The sequence below is a fragment of the Sminthopsis crassicaudata genome, chromosome 6, assembly GCF_048593235.1.
Source record: "Sminthopsis crassicaudata isolate SCR6 chromosome 6, ASM4859323v1, whole genome shotgun sequence".
NCBI lineage: Eukaryota > Metazoa > Chordata > Mammalia > Dasyuromorphia > Dasyuridae > Sminthopsis > Sminthopsis crassicaudata.
The window spans coordinates 214,715,164-214,735,428 of NC_133622.1; the positions used below are offsets into that span (position 1 = coordinate 214,715,164).

Below are 20,265 nucleotides of genomic sequence, written 5' to 3' on the forward strand. Positions count from 1 at the left end.
CAAATTATCCCTGGAATTTGATATGTAATAAACAAAGAGCACCTGCACATGAAGTGATGATTGCCCATATTAACCTATTTTTATATCTGTGAATTTAAAGCAATTAAGGAAATCAAATTATGTTTTAAAACCTACTCTAGTTTGACCTTCCAAGATAAGAGTAGATTTGGTCTTAAAATAACATTAATTATATGAGGTGAATATTCTTTGTCCTTCTTTTTTGGAAAATGGGCAGACGAATATTTAGTTTTATAAATAAAATTTACCATACAAGGTCCCTTGTGTGTTTTTAAGAAGCATGAATTATATGTTTTATTTGGATCTATCACTGGGGATTTCAAACACTCAGAATAATCACATCTCATTAATTATTCAGAATCACGTAAGAAGCACGTAACATTCAATTTGATGTCATGAGATATGGAGTTAGTGTTATTCCTCTCATTTCAGTTTCCATATTTGTAAAATCAAAAGTTGGATTAATTGTCCCTTTTCAATTCTAAATCAATGATCTTATAATAAGTATGAGATATCTTATTTCATACTTCCAAGATATAGGACCCTGGGTAAGTCATGTAAGTTTGAGTACATCTGTAAACTGAGGATAAAAGAAGTTTGATCTCAAGTATCTTACAATTTGGGGTGTGAATAGATATGGCATTAATACAATGCTTATTATGGTGTAGGAGTGGTGAAAGTTGGATAAATATTGTGGGATTAAAATAAATGGGAAATTAAGATATCAGGGTGTAGTGTATCTTAAAACCATGAAATATGGATTCTTATTTCACCAATAGCATATATTGGTGATAGAACCCTAGATCAATCACAATCTCTCCATGCCCTCAGTATATTTCTAAGATTACAAATTATAGAAGAAATGCTCACATATGTTAATAGAAGGAGCTGATCAGGACCTAATGAATAACAAGATGATCCTGTTATCCATTAGCACATTTTATCCAACTGAGGTAATTCTATATTCTGTCCCAGCAGTTGTTAAAGTAAAAATTACCAGTGGCTTCTTTCTTCTGAAGGGCAAATTACACATCCTTGATATAATTATGATACTCTCTGATATATAACTTCTCCTAAGAGGGCCATGTATATAAATTCTTTATTCTTGAAGTTACTATCAGATATTCTCCCCTTTTCCCACCTGTATAAGAGTGACTGCACAATTCCATTCTTGACAAAACACCATTTGTGATAGAGGCGTAAGTAGAGGAGTTAATGAGATAAAATGATAACCAGAACTGGAAGCCTGCTCAGTATGATTGTTAAAATAACTCTAGATTCAAGAAAGTTGGAGTATGAATACTGCCTCTGATTATTGCTAGTTGTTTTTTTTCCTGAGGCAATTGGAGCTAAGTGACTTGCCCAGGGTCACACAGCTAGGCAGTATTAAGTGTCTTGAGGCCACATTTGAACTCAGGGCTGAGTGCTCTAACCACTGCTCCCCTTAGCTGCCCCTATTGCTAGCTTTTTAAACATGAGTACATTACCTTCTTAGTCTTAGTTTCCTCATTCATAAAATGAACACAAAAATATATTTGGTGCTAAATTCATGAGTTTGCTATGAGGATCTCATTAAGAATCATACATCAAGCAACTGGAAAAATTTTGAGTGCTTTGTAAATGTCAGTTATTTATACAGGATAGTTCACTGATATCCATAGTTATCTATAACTCATAATATGTGTATATTTTCACTCATTACTTTTGGAAACACTCATTTTCTTAACATCTTGATTAGTTCTTATTTGTACAAAAATGCATCTTTCAAAAGCTCAATAATGAGATTTGTTCCTAAGCTATAATTTTTTAAACTGTAAAAGTTTTCAGTTAAATTAATATTAAAATGTTTTAACTAGAGCACTTGGTTTCATCCCTGATGGATTTATTAAAATTTTTGCTAGAGTAGAACACAGAATTTATATTGACTAGGTCTCTGATCACTATATCTTATACATAAAGGGAAAAAAAAAGATACATGTTTTCTGCAAGAGGCAATAAATTTTTATGGAAGTCTCCAAGGCACTGAGTTGAGTCCATAGTAAAATGTATTTTTAAAAGTAAAGTTACTTTGAGTTTCAGTATCATCCAGAGTGGAAAGGGGCAGGTTTAAAAAAAAAAGACACATTAATTTTAGAAGCAGTAATTGCCTTTGGTCTAATTTTGTTTAAAAATATTCTTTTCTAAGATTTGCATTTTTTTCACCTGAGGCAAATTAGCAGTGCCACAGCTTGTGAAAGCAGAGCTCCTAATGGAGAATCCCGATAGCTTACTAACGCAGGACTGAGCACTCAGGTATGGCACAGTAATTAAAGATATTAATGTGGATTTGATGCATTTCACTACCCTGGTTAATTTTTATGGCTTAACTTGCCCTAAGTGAGACATAATCAGGATAAAGGTAAGAAACAGCTGCAAGTTTTGATTCCGCACCAAGGATTTTGTGCCAGTGGGCTCATCCATCCTTTATATCAGGTAAATAACTAAATGTCACTTGCCACTTAGAATTAGGTATGGGTTTCTGCTAGGGGCAGCAGTTATTTCAATGGGAACTCTATTTTGGTCATTTCAAGGTCACAGATGGTGGGAGGTTGTTGGCATTGGCTTGAATATTTTTGGTTTAATTACTGTCATCACATTAGGAAGGAAACAGCCCAGGCAATCTTCTGTGTGTGTTCTTCATAACTAAGGTACCACTGCCCTTGTGTGACATTGAAAAGCGTCCAGTCTTTCATTCTATTTTATTTTTGTTATAATTTAATTATAGTTGTTGTTGTTAATTATGAACAACAGATATTAGACAGCAGAGGGATTTAAGGAGATGGGAAATACCATTTGAGTATCATTGACTAAGCAGGTATTTTCAGATATGCCTTATTCTTTTCTGTCTTTTAATAAGTGAAATTCTGGAACAAATTCATAAGAAACACATTTTGGATCAAAATAGAGAGCAATTTCTTCACAATTATTACTTCTCTAGACAAATTTTGCTGGGGTAGGCTCCTAGGAACTGATTGGTGATCATTGCTTTCATCTTATTCTGTCCAGGATCTACCCATTCACCTAGGTAATCTAAATTATCTTGCCTGAATGACAAACCTCTTTCTACCAGTATTTAATCAGCCTTATCTAGAATCATGGAGTCTAGTTAGTAATGGCCAATATAAAACTTATTAACTTTTCCAACTGTCTCTAACCCAGGCCACCTGCATTCTGACTTCCTGCTTTACCTAAACTATTCTTTGTCACATACTTGTATTTGCTTATTTTAATTCCCCTATATATGCTGTCTTCCTTTCTTAGAATGTATCCCATCTCTTTGGGGATATCTATTTTTTAAAATTTTTAATCAGTACTTAACAAAAGATCTTCATAATGTTTCCTCACTAATTCAAATATCAAAGCATGACCGCATTGTCGTGTAGCATGCTTCTTTGGAAATTGGGTATTCAAGAACTGTTTATTCACTCATAGAAGTTATCAGACTTTAGTTAGGCAAAAGTTGATACCATAGGCTGAAGCTACAAAGATATAGACTCAGGTTTAATGGGAAGAATCTCTTTCTGATAATTGGTGCTATTCCAAAGTATCATAGACTATCTTGGAAGGTAGGGGATTTCCAAAACTATAGGTCTTCAAGCAAAAATGGTATTTGTTTTAAAATTTTCTTTTTACTTATTTATTTTTAAAATTGTAGTAAGTTTATTTTTAATACACATTGCTTTATGAATCATGTTGGGAGAGACAATTCAGAGCAAAAGGGGAAAACCATGGGAAAGAGGGAAAAAAAAAACAGAAAAAAGAAGTGAAAAAAATGTGTTAATTTACATTCAATATCCTCAGATCCTTTTTTTGGATGCAGAGGTCATTTTCTGTCCAAAGTTTATTGGGATTGCTTTGGATCACACCAATGAGAACCATATGTGAACCATAGATGATCATCTCACATTCTTGCTGTTATCGTGTACACTGTATTCCTGGTTCTGCTTATTTCACTCCACATCAGTTCATATAAATCTTTCCAGGCTTTTCTATGACTAGATTGTTCATCATTGTTTTATAGGACAATAATATTACATTACCTTCCTATACTACAACTTGTTCAGCCATTCCCTAATTGATAGACAACCACTCCTTTCATAAATCTTTGCTACCACAAAAACCCATCACTAACATTTTTTGCACATAGAGGTTCTTTTCCTCCTTTATGATTTCTTTGGGATACAGACTCAGTAATGGCACTGCTGGGTAAAGGGTATAAATAGTTTTATAGCCCTTTGGGAATAGTTCTACATTGCTCTCCAGATGATTGGATCATTCACAAATCCACCAACAATGCTTTAGTGTATCAGTTTTCCTACATCCCCTCCAATGTTTATCTTTTCCTGTCATCTTAGCCAATCTGAGAGGTATAAGGTGGTACCTCAGTTATTTTAATTTATATTTAATCAATAATGATTTAAAACATTTTTTCATATAACTTTAAGGGAATTTTAATTTCGTCATCCAAAAATTGTTCGTATCCTTTGGCCATTTATCAATTGAAGAATGGCTTGTAGTCTTGTATATTTCACATTTTTAAAATATATTTTAGAAATGAGACCTTTATCATAAATACTGTCTGTAAAGATTTTTCCCCCACAACTTTGTACTCCCCTTTTAATCTTGTTCCGTTGGTTTTGTTTGTGCAAAAAAAAAAAAATTAATCAAAGTTGTCCATTTTGCCTTTCATAATGTTTTCTAGTTCTTCTTTGGTCATAAATTCTCCCTTTCTCTAAAAATCCTTTGTTCTCCTATTTTGTTTATGGTACCATTCATTATGCCCAAATCATGTATTCATTTTAACTTTATTTTGTATAGTGTGTGAGATGTAGGTCTATGCTGATTTTCTGACATATTATTTTCCAGTTTTCCCAGCATTTTTTATCATATATTATTCCAGAAGTTGGAGTCTAGAGATTCATAAAATACCAGATTACTATAGATCTTAATTATTGTGCCATGTGTATCTAATCTATTACACTGATCCATCACACTATTTCTTAGCCAGTACCAAATGGTTTGATTACTGCTGCTTTATAATATAATTTTAGGGTTGGTACTGCTAAGTGATCATACTTTGTAATTTTTTTTCATTAATTCTCTTGATGTTCTTGACCTTTTGTTATTACAGATGAATTTTTAATTTTTTTTAGTTCTATAAAATAATGTTTTGGCATTTTGATTGGTATGGCACTAAGCAAGTGGATCAATTTAGGCAGAATGATCATTTTTTATTATTTTAGCTCAGCCTACCCATCAATAATTTATATTTTTCCAATAGTTTAGATCTGACTTTGTGTGAGCAGTGTTTTGTAATCGTGTTCATATATAGTTCTTGAGTGTGTATTGGCGGGTAGACCACTAAGTATTTTATTTTGTCTATAGTCATTTTAAATGTAATTTCTCTCTCAATATCTTGCTGATAGGCTTTGTCAGAAATATAAATATATATATATATATAGATATGCTGCTAATTTGTGCGGATTTATTTTATATCCTGCAACTTTGCTAAAGCTGTGAATTGTTTCCAGTAGGTTTTTGCATGATTTTCTAGGATTCTCTAAGTATATCAATATCATTTTATTTGCAAAGAATAATAGGCTTATTTCCTCATTGCCTATGCTAATTCCTTTAATTTCTTTTTTCTTTTCTTATTGCTAATGCCAACATTTCTAGCATAATGTTGAATAATAGTGTTGATAATGGGAATCCTTGTTTCACCCCCGATCTTATTGGGAATGCATACAGTTCTCTCAATTATAAATATTGCTTGCTGATGGTTTTAGATAGATTGTCCATATTATTTTAAGGAAAGCTCCCTTTATCCCTTTGTTCTCTAGTATTTTTAATCGAAACGGATACTATGTTTTGTCAAAAGCTTTTTCTTCATCTATTGAGATTATCATATGATTTCTGTTACTTTTGTTATTGATATGGTTGATGACGGAAATAGTTTTCCAATATTGAACCAAGCCCTGTTGGTATAAATCCTACTTGGTCATAGTGTATTATCAAGCTGACAAGTTGCTGTAATCTCTTTGTTATTATTTTATTTAAGATTTTTATATCAATATTCATTAGGCAGATTGGTCCATAATTTTCTTTCTCTGTTTTGGCTCTTCCTGCGTTAGGTACCAGTGCCATATTTGTGTCATAGAAGGAATTTGGCAGTATTCCATTTTTTGCAAATAGTTTACATAGTATTTGAATAAATTGTTCTTTAAATCTTTGGTAGAATTCACTTGTGAATCCATCTGGCTCTGGAGGTATTTTCTTCGGGAGTTCATTAATGCTTTGTTCAATTTCTTTTTCTAAAATGGTACTGTTTAAATATTTTATTTCCTCTTTTGTTAACTTGGGTAATTTATATTATTGTAAATATTCATCTATTCTGATTAGATTGTCAGACTTGCTGCCATAGAGTTGAACAAAATAACTTCTAATTATTGCTTTAATTTCTTATTCATTGTTGGTGGGTTTACCCCTTTCATTTTTGATACTAGCAGGATTGATTTTTTTTTCCTTTTTCTGATTAAATTAAACAAAAGTTTATCTATTTTATTTAATTTTTTCATAAAACTAACTCTTAATTTTGGTTAAGTCAATAGCTTTCTTTGTCTCTATTTTTAAAATCTCTTCTTTGAGCTTCATAATTTCTAATTTGGTTTTTATTGGGGAGCTTTTATTTGTTCTCTGTCTAGATTTTTAGTTACATACCTAATTCATTGATCTCTTCTTTCTCTATTTTATTCATGAAGCTATTTAGATACTACTTTAGCTGCATGCCATCAGTTTTAGTATGTTGTCTCATTATTGTCATTCTTTTGGATGCAAATATGGCTTGTTTCTGTGATTTGTTATTTGACCCACTCATTCTTTAAAATTATATATATTTTTGAATTCCAAATGGTTTTTTAGTCTATCTTTACTTGGTCCTTTATTGGACATAATTTTTTTATTGCATTGTGGTCTGAAAAAGAAGAATTTACTATTTCTTCCTTTTTTGCATTTGATTGTGAAGTTTTTAATGCCCTAATACATGGTCAGTTTTTGTGTAGGTGCCATATACTATCAAGAAAAAAGGCATATTCCTTTCTGTACCTATTCAATTTTCTCCAGAGGTCTTTTATATTTGATTATCTAGGTTCCTATTAACCTCCCTAGTTTCTTTGTTTATTTTATGGCTAGATCTCTTTGATTCTGAAAGAGGAATGTTGAGGTCCTCCACTAAGATCATTTTGTTGTCTATTTCTTCCTGTCACTGGCTTAAAATCTTCTGTAGGAATTTGCCTGCTCTACCACTTGTGTATATACATTTAGTAATATAACTACTTCATCATTTGTGTTACCCTTTATCAAGATGCACTTTCCTTTATCTCCTTTAATAAGATTTACTTTTCCTTTTCCTTTATCTGAGGTCAGAATTTCTACCCCTGCTTTCTTTTTTTCTTTTACTTCAGTTGAAGCATAAAAACATTCTATTCCAGCCTTTTACCTTTACACTGTATTTGTCTTTCTGTATCATATGTGTGTCTTGTAAATAACATATTATAACACTTTGCTATTTACTTCTGTTTTATGGGAGATTTTATCCCACTCACATTAACAGTTATGATTACCAGCTTTGTATTTCCCTCCATCTTATTTTCTCTCCTGTATATACTTTTGTTCTCTCTTTCAACCCAATAATTAATCATGTGGTTTTCTTTTACTCACTCCACCCACTACTTTAGTTCCTATTACCCTTCCCCCTTCTCCTAATAGTGTTTTTTTTTTTTTTTCCATTTACTAACTTATCTTCTGGCAACCCTTCCCCCCTTCTCTTACAAAAAAGTTTCCTAGTGTTTCTGCCCTCCCCCCTTTTTTTTCCTCTTTCTCCTCCTACTTCTTTATAGGATTAAATAGATTTCCATACTCAACTGAATGATTAAATTTTTCCCACTTAGAGTCAAAACTGATGTGATCAAGCTTCAGACAATGTTCACCCCTCTCCTTTTTTCCCCCCAGATTGTAATAGGTCCTTTGAGCTTCTTGATGTGAACTAATTGTCCCATTATACCTTCCCTTTACTCTTTTTCTACCACAGACCTTTTCCTATCCCTTATTTTTTTCTTTTCTGTCATCACATCAGAGACCATTCACAACCACACCCTCAATCCATGTGATGCCCCCCTTTGTCTGCCCCAGTATCAGATACAGTTCTCAAAAGTTAGATATTGTTTTCCCATCTAGGGAGGTAAACAGTTTAACCTTTAAATATATATATATATATATATTTTCCCTGTTTACGTCTCTATGGTTTTTCTGTTTAGTTCTGTTTTTTTTTTTTTTTTTTTTTTTCCACAGAAATGATTGAAAGTCTCTTCATTGAAGCTCCATTGTCTCCCCTGAAAGATAATACTTAATCTCACTGGGTAATTAATTCTTGGTTGTAACCAGGTTGTAAGAGGTCATTTGTCTTCCAAAATATGGAATCCTAGGCCCTCTGATCCTGTATTGTAGAAGTTTCCAGATCCTGATTGTTGTTCCTTGATATTTAAATTATTTTTGTCTGGCAGCTTGCAATATTTTTTCCTTAGATAACAGTTTTGGAGTTTTGCAACAATGTTCTTTGGGGTTTTACTTCTGGGATGTCTTTCCAGATGTGATTGATGGATTCTTTTAATTATTTAACTTCCCCCTCTTTTTCTACAATATTGAGGAAATTTTCCTTGACCTCTTGTACCATGTTATCCAGGCTCTTTTTTTGGTCATGGCCTTCAGGTATGCCAGTAATTCTAAAATTGTATCTTATGGATGTATTTTTCAGGTTGACTGTTTTGCCAGTGAGGTATTTCACATTTTTTCATTCTTTTTAGTTTGTTTGACTGATTCTTGCTGTCTCACAAAGTCATTAGCTTCCATTTGCCCTATTTTAGTTTTTAATGTGTGATTTTCTTCAGTTATTTTTTGTGGCTCTTTTTCCACTTGGTTTATTCTACTATTTAAGTAGTTATTTTCTTCATTTTTTTCCCTTCCTTTTCCAAATTGTTGACTCCCTCATGCATACCGCTCATTTCTTTTCTCATTTTTCTCCTACCTCTCTTTTTTGCCTTCTGAAGTCTTTTATGAGCATTTTAAGAAGCCTCTTTGAATTTGACACCAATTTAAATCACTCTTAAGATTTCTTTTGTGGACATTCTGTCCTCCTCTGAGCTTGTGTTTTGGTCTGCCCTATCACCAGAGGTCAAAGTTCCTTTCTGTTTCTTGCTCATTTTCTTTCTTTTTCTTTTGGTATTTCCTCTTTTTTAACTCTGCTCCTGGAATAAAGGAGGTGCTGTCCCAAACTTCCCATGCAGTTCTGAGCCTTGCCTTTCAGCATAGCGCCCCCTTGTGTTTTTCAGAGGCAGCTTTGCCTGCCCTGCTCAGGAAACAGCCTGGTTTGCCACAGTTTGCATCCTGATCGGGGACTGGAGGCTGCCCCCTGCTGTGCTCCTCTCCTGACCTGAGACTGAAGGTCTTAGCTGCTGATTCACTTTGATTGAGACACTCTTACCTTTTCCCCAGTCTGTCTGACCTGGGATAAAAAGTGAGACTGACCTCTCTGGAAGTTTTTCCAGCTCTTTGAGCTGGAGTGGAGTTTCACTTCCTCAGACTCTGTTCAGAGGTTTGATTTCATGTGGTTTTTGTGATTCAGGTGGTTTTTGTGGGAAACTGGGAGAGCTCAGGTCAGCTTCCTGGTTTATTCCACCATCTTGTCCCCACGTTCAGACTTGCTACTTTTCATATATAAGAGCATCATGTTCAATTACAGTCTGGAGTAGGTGGTTTCTGTGGCCACTTCCATTTCAGAAACTGACTCATCTACTGAAATCCCTTCCAACTCTGAGACCTGTGCTTCTGAGAGCTTCACTTAACATTGAAAATCACACTGGGGGCATTAAGTCAAGATGGACTTTCCTACTGCAGAAAATATTCCATCTTGAATTTCAGTGGTAATTATGCTAGATTTGTCTAAGCATTTGGACCTTTAACACCTATAAATAATTTACTGTATGTATGATGTTGGTCAAGGTACTTTATTTCTCTGAGCTTCTTATGTAAAGTAAAGCATAAATTAGGTAATATCTAAGTCTCCAAAGAGCTTTAAATCTCTGCTCTTGTTCTTCTCCTACCTGTGGCTATATGGCTGATTAGTGAAATTTTTAAGTCTTAATTACCTCAGCCATAAAATTCATAAATATATGAATTACTTACTCCATAAGGTTCTAGAATGGGGAATAAATGAGAAAATATATGTAAATTACTTCTTAAATATGTATATGAAATGGTGCTTTGTAAATATGCTGTAAAATGAAGCTATTATTTTTATTTTTGAACAGTGCTTTTAGAAAAAGAAATAAAGCCAATAGTGGGACTATTTATAATGCTTATTACTGGAGGGATGACAGATCATTGGAGTTCAGAAGTTCTCAACAGTAATGTTAAACTTCATTAAATATGTACATATAAATATGTATTTGTGGATAGACACATATATGTGTGTATGTGTATATATTATACACATGTAGATATGTGTATATGTATTTTATACATACTGTGTGTATACACACACACAAACATACACATACCAAGTCCAGAAGTCTTTGGTTGATTCACTAGGCTCTGAGGGGTACCAGGATTTCTAAGAAGTGACAAAAGCATCACAGAGAAGAAAAAGAGTTCCGCCCTTAGATAAAGAGCAAAATGAGAAAAAAGAGAGAAAGAGGGATATAACAGGGAGACAGAAGGAGGAAAAAGAAGGGAGAGAGGAAGAGTCACTGAGACATTTTGAGTGAAGCTTAGATAAAATGACTACATGACTCATAATTCAGATATTCCAAGAATCATTTTAGTCTTAACTTGGTTTTGGTTGATTGTTGTGAGTGATATTTTTGATGATACAACTGGAAGTTCTTTTAAATTTCTCTCAATATTTGCACCTTAAAATTCACGTATTTCCTTTTAGCCATTACTTGAAAACTTCTCGAAAAGTTATTTTTTCACCGTGTATAAATTTAACTTTATAAAAAGGATGGTTTGTTGAGGCTTTCTAGAAAGAAGACTAAATAAGAATTTGCTTCCAAAAACAATTCCCTTTTCCTACATCCAAAAAGTATAAGAAATTTGAAAATGAAAAATAAAGTAAGGAATAAAAGAAAGAAAAAAAATTTAAAAGAAAAAATATTTAAAAGCAAATGGAAATAAAGGAGAAATTTTATAAAAAATCATGATCGCTCATTAAAACATAAGTAAAGTAAAAAAAAAAATCCCAAGATTAACAAAACAAGAACCAAATAATTTAAGCAACTCAACCTGAGGAAAAATTGAGGAATTCAAAATAATTCCCATATACAAATAGGGGAATAGGTGTCAGAAGAATTTATAAGTCTGGTTTATATTTAACTACTAATCCTATAAAAATGTATACATGTTTTTAATTTAATGTATATATTCAAGATTTTTCTATTATTTTCAAAGCCTATTTTTTTTTAATGATGAAAGTCTTATTGGTAGCACTTGACATTTTCCAGAGATATAAATGATCACACTGAAATTTTGACTGCTTATTTTCATGAGTTAATTTGATCTAGATTCAGTGCAGCCATGATTTTTTCAAATATTAAAGACAAAATAGTCTTTCTGTTTCACATTTATTTTACAAAAAGGGGGAAATACATTATATACTTCATAGATTCTTTCTACAACATAAATGTTGTCTTGATACTCAACTATTGAGAAACAGATCATATATTGAAAACTATAGATTAATAATACATTAGTATATTTTGATACATTATTAAAACATATTTTAAAATTACATAAGTATATTCTTTATGAGATGGCAAAATTTCTTTTTTTTAGCTTTTTATTTTCAAAATAGATGCATAGCTTTCAACATATGCCCTTGAAGAACCTTGTGTTCCAAATTTTTTCCTCCTTCTCACTCCCTCCCCTAAAAGGCAAGTAATCCAATATATGTTAAACATATGCAATTCTTCTATACATATTTCCACAATTATTATGCTGCACAAAAAAAAAATCAGATCAAAAAAAGAAAAAATGAGAAAAAAAAAAACAAATGAACCACAAAACTGATTAAAAATAAGGGGAAAGAAGAAACAACAAAGAAACAAAAATAAATCTAAGTAGAGCTTGGAATTCAAATGCGTTTTCTTTTTAGTATAGAAGAAAACTTTACTTTTTGTACTTCTGTGTGTTTTTCAAGAAGCTTTTATATCTATTATCTCATTTGACCCTAAAGAGAATGCTGTTACATTGATAGGACCAGAGGTAACCCATATCTTTACAGAGAGAAAAACAAACTGAATGACTTACCTAGGAGCTTTAAACAAGTACTGTCTGAGTTAGCTTGGCAGCATAGTAGCTAGAATCCTAATCAGGAAGAATCAGGAAGACTAGAATTCATTTTCAGATATTTATTTTTCATGTTACTTGGATCAATTACCAATTACTTAAATTATGTCAGCCTCAGTTTCCTCATTATTAAAAATGGACAAATTAATTGTATCTTCTCATAAGATTATTGTAAAGATCAAATAAATTTGCAAGTTGCTAAATGTTGGCTAAATGTATATATAATTCTAGGTATTGTCATCATCATTATCATTATTATCAGCAGTAGCATCACTATCATCATCAACATTCACTTAGAACTATATCAGACTCTGCAAACTGTTACAGCCAGTGGTAATATTGCCTACAACAAATCTTTAATTCAGCCATAAATGATCTTTTAATTGAGTCCATTTATGATCTCCCATTAAATATAAAAAAGAACATTTTCACATTAAGTAGAGGTGTATGTGATATATTAATGATCTCTTTGGTTAATAAAAATTTCAATTCCTTTTGCTTTCTAAGTATTTTATTGATAACTATGGAGGTAATTGCTTAATTATATATTGGAACTTTGAATGGTAAGTTAGGAAAATGTGGTGATGAATTTGGAATGTATCTACTTAATTAATATTCTATTCATTTTCAGATTAATTTTTTAAAGACTGAAATGGAAAGAAAGAGCAAAATGATCCGAGATCTCCAAAATGAGGTAAGAATCACTTTAAAGAAAATGTTATATTAAAATTGAAGAAAATATATATCCAACAGCATTATGACTGAGGGCATGGATACCATGCCATTTTGCCTCCCATTTATCTTCTCTTAAATAATAACAAATGTATCATGAATAATTCTTTCTGGATAACTAAAAAATGTAATACAAATTCACTCTTAAGGTACATTGTTTATAGTATTTCCTTTTAAAGACTGCCTACTTTGTCCCATCCTTTCCCGTGCCTGTCTTTATGAGTAGCCACTTTACTTTCCACTATGGTCATATTTTCTGCTCCTTTCTTTTCTTTTCCTTTGTTCATCTATTTTTATTGACTTTGGTCTATGACAACCAGAGGAGAACATAAACCTACTGTTTACTTTAGAAGGTGCATAGGAGACTCACACAGGCATTGCAGCTAACTCCTAATGAATGAATATGCTATTTATCTAGATTAGACAGTAGCTGTACCTCAGGCACTTATTCTATTTACCACTTAGACTAAATTAATGAGTGAGCCATTTGCTAGGCTAGTATTGTATCAATAAATTCAGAATGGACTGCATGTTAGCAAATATATAAGTATATTACATCATTTCCCTAATCTAAATCAAGAAAAAATATCATATTTTATATATATTTAGCAAAATTTACTTGCTTTGGGAAAGGAAAAAGAGAGAGACCGACAGACAAATTGACAGAAATACAGAGACAGAAAGAAAACCTTAAGTACTTTGTTCAAGATGCAAATCAAAATAAATGCATGTGAGGCATAGAGAAAGGGAGAGAGAATTTAAAGAATTTAGAAGGTACTTCTTTCTTGTATTTCTTCTTAATGGTTTTCTCTTTGATCCATTTAAAGGATTGGGCTGAACTTGAAAGTTCAGATTTTCACTGAAATGCTCTCAGTTATTATTGTTATTTTGGAAAATTTTAGTAGGAATATATTTGATGGTGAATGATCATGTTGATTTTCTGATAAAGCTGTGTTTGGTTATGTTTAGGAATGTATGGAATACAGGACTAATCATACTCTGTACCCTTTATTCCATAATTTTTCATGCAAATGAAATCATGTCACATTGAATATCATTTTGCAGCATTAATGTTGAAAAGAAGTTATAAAAGTGTTACCAATAAGGAGAGAATAGGAATCTTCCAAGATGATTGCTTTTATGGAGCCTGCCATTCTATGTATAAGAATATGGGCTGTTGACTGATGTGGGATGTACAGGGAATTTACTTATCAACTTAGATTTAAGAAAGATATAAACAGAAGATGGAAGCAAAGACAGTTGACAGATGATGACTGCAAATCATGACATATCCTATAAGAATAAGTTTGAGTAGTGCCAAAATTCACTTGAGAAAGGTTTTGAAAGGAAATAACAAAAAAAAAATGTCATTGCTATTGGGAGGAGAAGGGGTTAGGGCTCAAAAAAAAAAAAAAAAAAGTAGAACTTATGCACTTTAAGAAAACAAGATGGTGGTAACTAGAAGTGAAGGAAAAAACTGCATTCCCTTTCCCCCACCCCGCCAAAGAGAGTAATCTTTGGATTAGTGAGATCAGAGCAAATATGTATGACAAATGGGACATTAATACTTAAGTAGGAGAATACTTAACAGACCCAGAAGTACAAATATATTAGTTTAAATGAACTATATCTTTGCAGGGATGGAAGAAGCCTATTTAAAGCAGTAATTATGTTTTAGTAACTGTGCTGAGATCTTTACAAATTTCTTCTTTGATTCTTACCAAAATTCAATGAGATAGAAGAAATTATTGCCCCCATTTTCAAGTTGGGGAAACTGAGATAGAAAGCTTTAATGGGACTTGCCAAAGATCACATGATTATAAAGTGTCAGGAGCCAAATTTGAACTTAAATCTTTCCTGGCTCTAGACCTAGTGCTCTAATTCTTATCTGCACTGCAAAGGTACCTTAAATATTGAACAAATTAGCAGATAGGATTGCTGAATCAATTTGACTTAGTGATTGGTTATGGATTTTTGAATTATTATGAAGCATTAAAGAAAGGCAGAAAAATGGAAGACATGTTTTGGAGAAATTAAAGGACAGATGTCCTGATTTTTTTTTTTTTTATTAAGAAAAAGATTAGTTTACAAATCTTAGTTTGCAGTCATTTGTAGACAAAGGTCCTTGACTTTGGTTCCTGGAGAAATTCTCCAATTTATTATTTAACATCATGGTGGGTACACATAAAGAAAAGGAAACAGTTTTAACAAAAGAAAAATCCTTAGAGAGCCTGAGCTGTCTGTGCTTTACTCTGTGCAATTTAACATTCTTATCTATGTATTTAACCAAAGACAAAGACACTTTTTAAAGACTTCTTAAGTTTTCTAAATAAGACTTCTCATGAGCTGAGCACTTCACAGATATTGAAGAAGGGACCTCAAAACTCTAACACTCCTTGAAGGAGAAAATCTTCAACTCTGCCTCAGTTAGGGACCCCACCTGAGGAGAAAAAAAAACAAAACAAAACAATTTCATTCAGTTATCTAGGTGGGTTTGGATCAATCCTGAGCAAGACAATTCCAACCTATAGAGTTAAAGAAACTCATTCAATTCTATTCAGATTCCAGCTCAAGCTGAAACCCAGCTTGTAGATGAGCCAATTTGGGCTGTCCTAGCCTCCACTGGGTCTGACCTACTTGGACTGTCCCAGCCTCTGCTAAGACCCATATAGCTTCCTTCAAGGAAGGTCTTTTGCAGATGGACCTCGGTAGCTCATTCAGCTGCCAGGATTGTCTGTGTGCTGAGAACTGCATTCTCAGTACAAAACTCCATTTTCCAATAGGTCTGCCATTATAGAAATCAGTTTCTTGGTAAACTGATTTCTATCTAATAATAAACTTTCATTTCGCAACTAATAATTTGGAATTGAGTGCATTCTTTCACTCTTAAAACCTGCAGCCGATTTAAAAGGGATTCTTAACAACTCTTTTATAGCCACTAATCTAGACCACTCAAACAGCATCACTATCTTCTCATTTTATTCTCACAAAAATCTGATGAGGTAGATTTCTAGAATATACATAAATAGGTAGAGTTGGAGTAGATATTGTTAATCACAGAATTAGGACAAAATCAAAAAAATGAAATTTAATTCAGAATAATTTACAATCTTGAATTTGCTTTAAAATTTCAAGTTGGAGAGAGATAACTAGAAGGAAGCTCATTAGAAAACAAATGAACAAAAATCCCCCAAAAAAGGGGTCCTGAAGTATTCCAAGATCATTGTTGATCATTATAGTTCTATGGCATATAAGAACGCTAATGCAAGAATTCTTTTTCACTGCATTGGGCTTTATAGTATCTCTTTCTTTCCAGTTATGAGATTCTGTAAATTGGTGACAGATTTTCTTTCTTTTAATCTAAGATATAGAACTAGAAAAAAGTAGGTCTCCAGATAAATCATACCATGTATCCTTTTGAGCAAGCCATCATAAGGGAAGTCTCAGATGATCTTGATCAGTTTATTGTTCTTTATTCTTATTTTTGTGATTTGTCTGCCTTTTATGCTATATTGCTGCAATATAAATTAACTTCAAAATACCCCTGATCCCCAAAACAAAAGGAATAATCTTGATGTTGGTACCCACAGTGTTAAAACTTATTCATGCTCAATCCAAATGGAGAGTCTGATTTAAAATGAAATTATGGTCAAAGTTTTGTTTTGTTTTATTTTTCAATTTGGCTACAAGGTTGATTGTATACATGGATTGTTCATTATTCCTAGGATGTTCTTCAGGTTGAATTTTTCTCAGATGTCTCCTACCTTCATGACATAAATATCTGTTGTGTGTGTGTGTGTTTTTTTTTCCCACCAAAACAAAATATGAAGGGAAAAGTAAAATTACAGCAGGTATTTTGTAGACTTTGTGGTATATCCATCAAAGATTCTTTCTTCCTTCCTAATAATCTGGGATTTAGAGTTCCGCTTTTTCAGGTAAAAATTTGAGAATCATTGTTATAGGATCACAAGATTTAGAGCTGGAAATGATCATAAATCTTATCTAGCTTAACTTGTATACCTCACAATTGAAGAAATAGTAACAACACAGAGTATACACACACACACACACACACACACACACACACACACACACACACAGACTTCCTACTCTTACTCGTGAGAAGTAGAAGAGTTCTGACTTGAACCAAGACTTTTCTTTTTTTCACCAAATTTATTTTATTTAAAGAAACAAAATAAGAAAAAAAAAAGAAAAACAGAAAAGGAATACAAAACAAAATGAAATAAAACAAGAGAACTTTGTCACATGCCCAACAGAACTTCAGGAAGGATTCAAAACATAACAAATACCAGTTCAAGAAAGTATATATACATTAATAAAAAATTATATTCATGAGTGTCTTATTTTTTCTTTACTTCCTTGTAAATTGTTCTTTTGTTCTCTAATGCATACCATTTTTAAATTTTATTCTTTTTTCCCCTTTTCATCTCCTGTCAGCCCTAAGCAGTCTATAATTAAGAAAGAGTATATCTATAGATACATATATAGATATAGATATATATACACATACATACACATATACCTCCTACTCTTAGACACACACATATCTTTCTTATATCTGCTGATCCTCTGCATTAACCTCTCCCCACTCATGGATTACTCCCTTGTCTTCTTCACTAACTCTTTGCTTTCCTGTTCACCTATATCCCTCCCTATAGATTTTGGAAGCTGATATACCCTTCATAGTATATATGTAGTGTTGCCTGTTTAACCCATTCCCTATGTAAATAGGTTTTCAGAACTATGAGCCCTCCTCCTCCCTCTAATGTTTCTGTGCTTATTCTTCCTCTATATCTCATTTGTATGACATAATTCTATTTTTATCTCAAGGCTGTCCCAATTTTTCTTTTGAGGTGTTGTATTGCTGATGTAAATCTTAAATATGTGCTATTGATTTCCCATTAAAAAAACCCATAAACAATTTATCCATGTTGAGTTTCTTGAAATTGCTCTTTTATATTGGCTCTTGTATGTTAAAAATTGGTTTGGTTGTTTAGAAAGTCCTGAAAATCTGAAAATTCATTGGATGTTAATTTTTTTCATTCAATATTATAGATAATTTTGTTGAATATGATATTTTGACCTCAGACCTAATTCTTTTAATTGTTGGAGGGTATGATTTAAGAGCAGTCTTTTATTTTGGCTGCCACTAAGTCCTGCACAATTTTAATTGTAGTGCCAGCATATTTGAATTTTTTTTCTTGTTTCTTGAAAAAACATTTCCTCTTTGTTTTTGGGGTTTCAAAATTTGTCAATAATGTTCTTATGTGTTTTATGCAAAGGATCTCATTGAGGGGATGATGGATGGATTTTTTTTTCTATTTCTACTTTCCCTTCATGTTCTATCACTCTAGGACAAATTTCTTGGATTATTCATGTATTATTTTATCAAGATCTCTCTTTCTTTCTTTTTTTTTTTTTTTAGTAACAATTTTCAGGCAGTCCAATTATTCTTATATACTTTCTTCTAGACCTGTTCTCAAGATTTGTGAGTTTTGTCATAAGATGCTTCACATTCTTATATCCCAATGGACAAATACTTGGGGCGCTAAAAGTTTCTATGGCTTCTTCTGAGGCTCAAGCAACACCCTGCTAACCTCAGAGATTCCACACTTGATGTTTCTGTGCAGCTAGCCTGGAGGTGTTTGCACTTAGATAGGTTAAAATCCCCACCCAGGTTTTTCTTAGGATCTTCTCAGGGTATAACAGGGGGAGCCCCAAGTCTTATTGATTTTTCACCAGTCTATGTTTACCCTGAGGCACAAATTTGTTTTATTTGTGGCAGGAATTGGGAGAGCTTGACATTTATCAACCTGCACTGCCATCTTCCTAGAATCCTCCAGAAACCCAGACCTTTCAAAAATAAAGTAAATTTTATCTCTGAAAGAATATCTTTCATGTAACTGATAGTATTCCTTAAAGAATTCCTCTTTGACTTACTTATTTTTACACTTTCTCCCTGAGATAGTGCATTCTTTCACCTGACCTCAAATATTATTACTATGGTAATATTACTAAATCTGTCTCTCTAGGCAATACATTAATTAGTGTTGATTTCTGGAATAATACAAATAGCTAATGACCAGTTGTTTCCCTTGTGATACTCTATTCACATTCCAAAATTTTTTGGCAAGTTAGTTCTTCTTCTTCACTTATAAATGTTTGTGGATTTTTATTAAAAACCTGAGGGTAATTTTTTTATTCTTAGTGTTTTCTTTTATTCTCTGTATCTAATATACTATCAATCTTTGATGACTTGAGGTCATGTTTTATATCCTTGAGTATATATTTTTATATTTTTTTGAATTAGGTTGGACACCCATCTCCCAACCCATTATAAGGCATATAGTAAATAATTTAAAAATGTTCACTGTTGACTTTTCATTTAGATGCAGAAGAAAAAAAGGACTAGGCTAAATAGTCACTAGCTTAGCCAAGAAATGTAATTTTAAAAGTCTCCTTCTTGTCTTATTTTCTTAAATTTTGCCTCTTAAATATTGAGTTCAATAGTTACATTAATTGAGTTGAAGGATATGGTTAATTATCCAGTCAAGTAGCTGAGATTTAACAATGCAGTATTTCAGGTTGAAATTTTCTCATTTAAGAATTTATACTTTTGAATAGATTTTAAAAGTGTGCCAAAAGAATAATAAAGAGGGTTTGTTCAAATAAACATTATTCTAACCTGCCTTATCTAATCTTCTTCTAATATTCCTTCCTTTGTCTTTCTTTTTTGCCTTTCTTCCTTTTTTCTTTTTTCTCCATTTTCCTTCTTGCTTTAGTTTTCTGCCTTCAATCTTTCTTTACTCTTTTTCACAAATACTCATTAATATTTCCTTCAATAGAAAAGAAATAATATGATTCCTGCTCTTTAGGAACTTGTTAGGAGGATATGACAGGGAAACAAATAATCAGAACATGAGGACTTGTATGGTAAATCCTGTCAGAGAAGTATACAGAACAAGTGTAGATAGAAATATGAAGAGAAATGTGTCAACTATTATGCATATGGAATGATTCACTTTTATAACAAACTCATATATATATATATATATATAT

The 20,265-nt window shown here is 32.3% G+C and overlaps 1 protein-coding gene across 1 annotated transcript in view; it reads left to right on the plus strand.

Moving 5' to 3' along the window:
• Positions 1-20,265, plus strand: part of LUZP2 (leucine zipper protein 2) — a 721,061-nt gene that overhangs the window by 308,664 nt on the left and 392,132 nt on the right. The window contains 1 exon segment of the mRNA XM_074272647.1: positions 13,085-13,147. Within this exon segment, the coding sequence (XP_074128748.1) occupies positions 13,085-13,147 (63 nt within the window).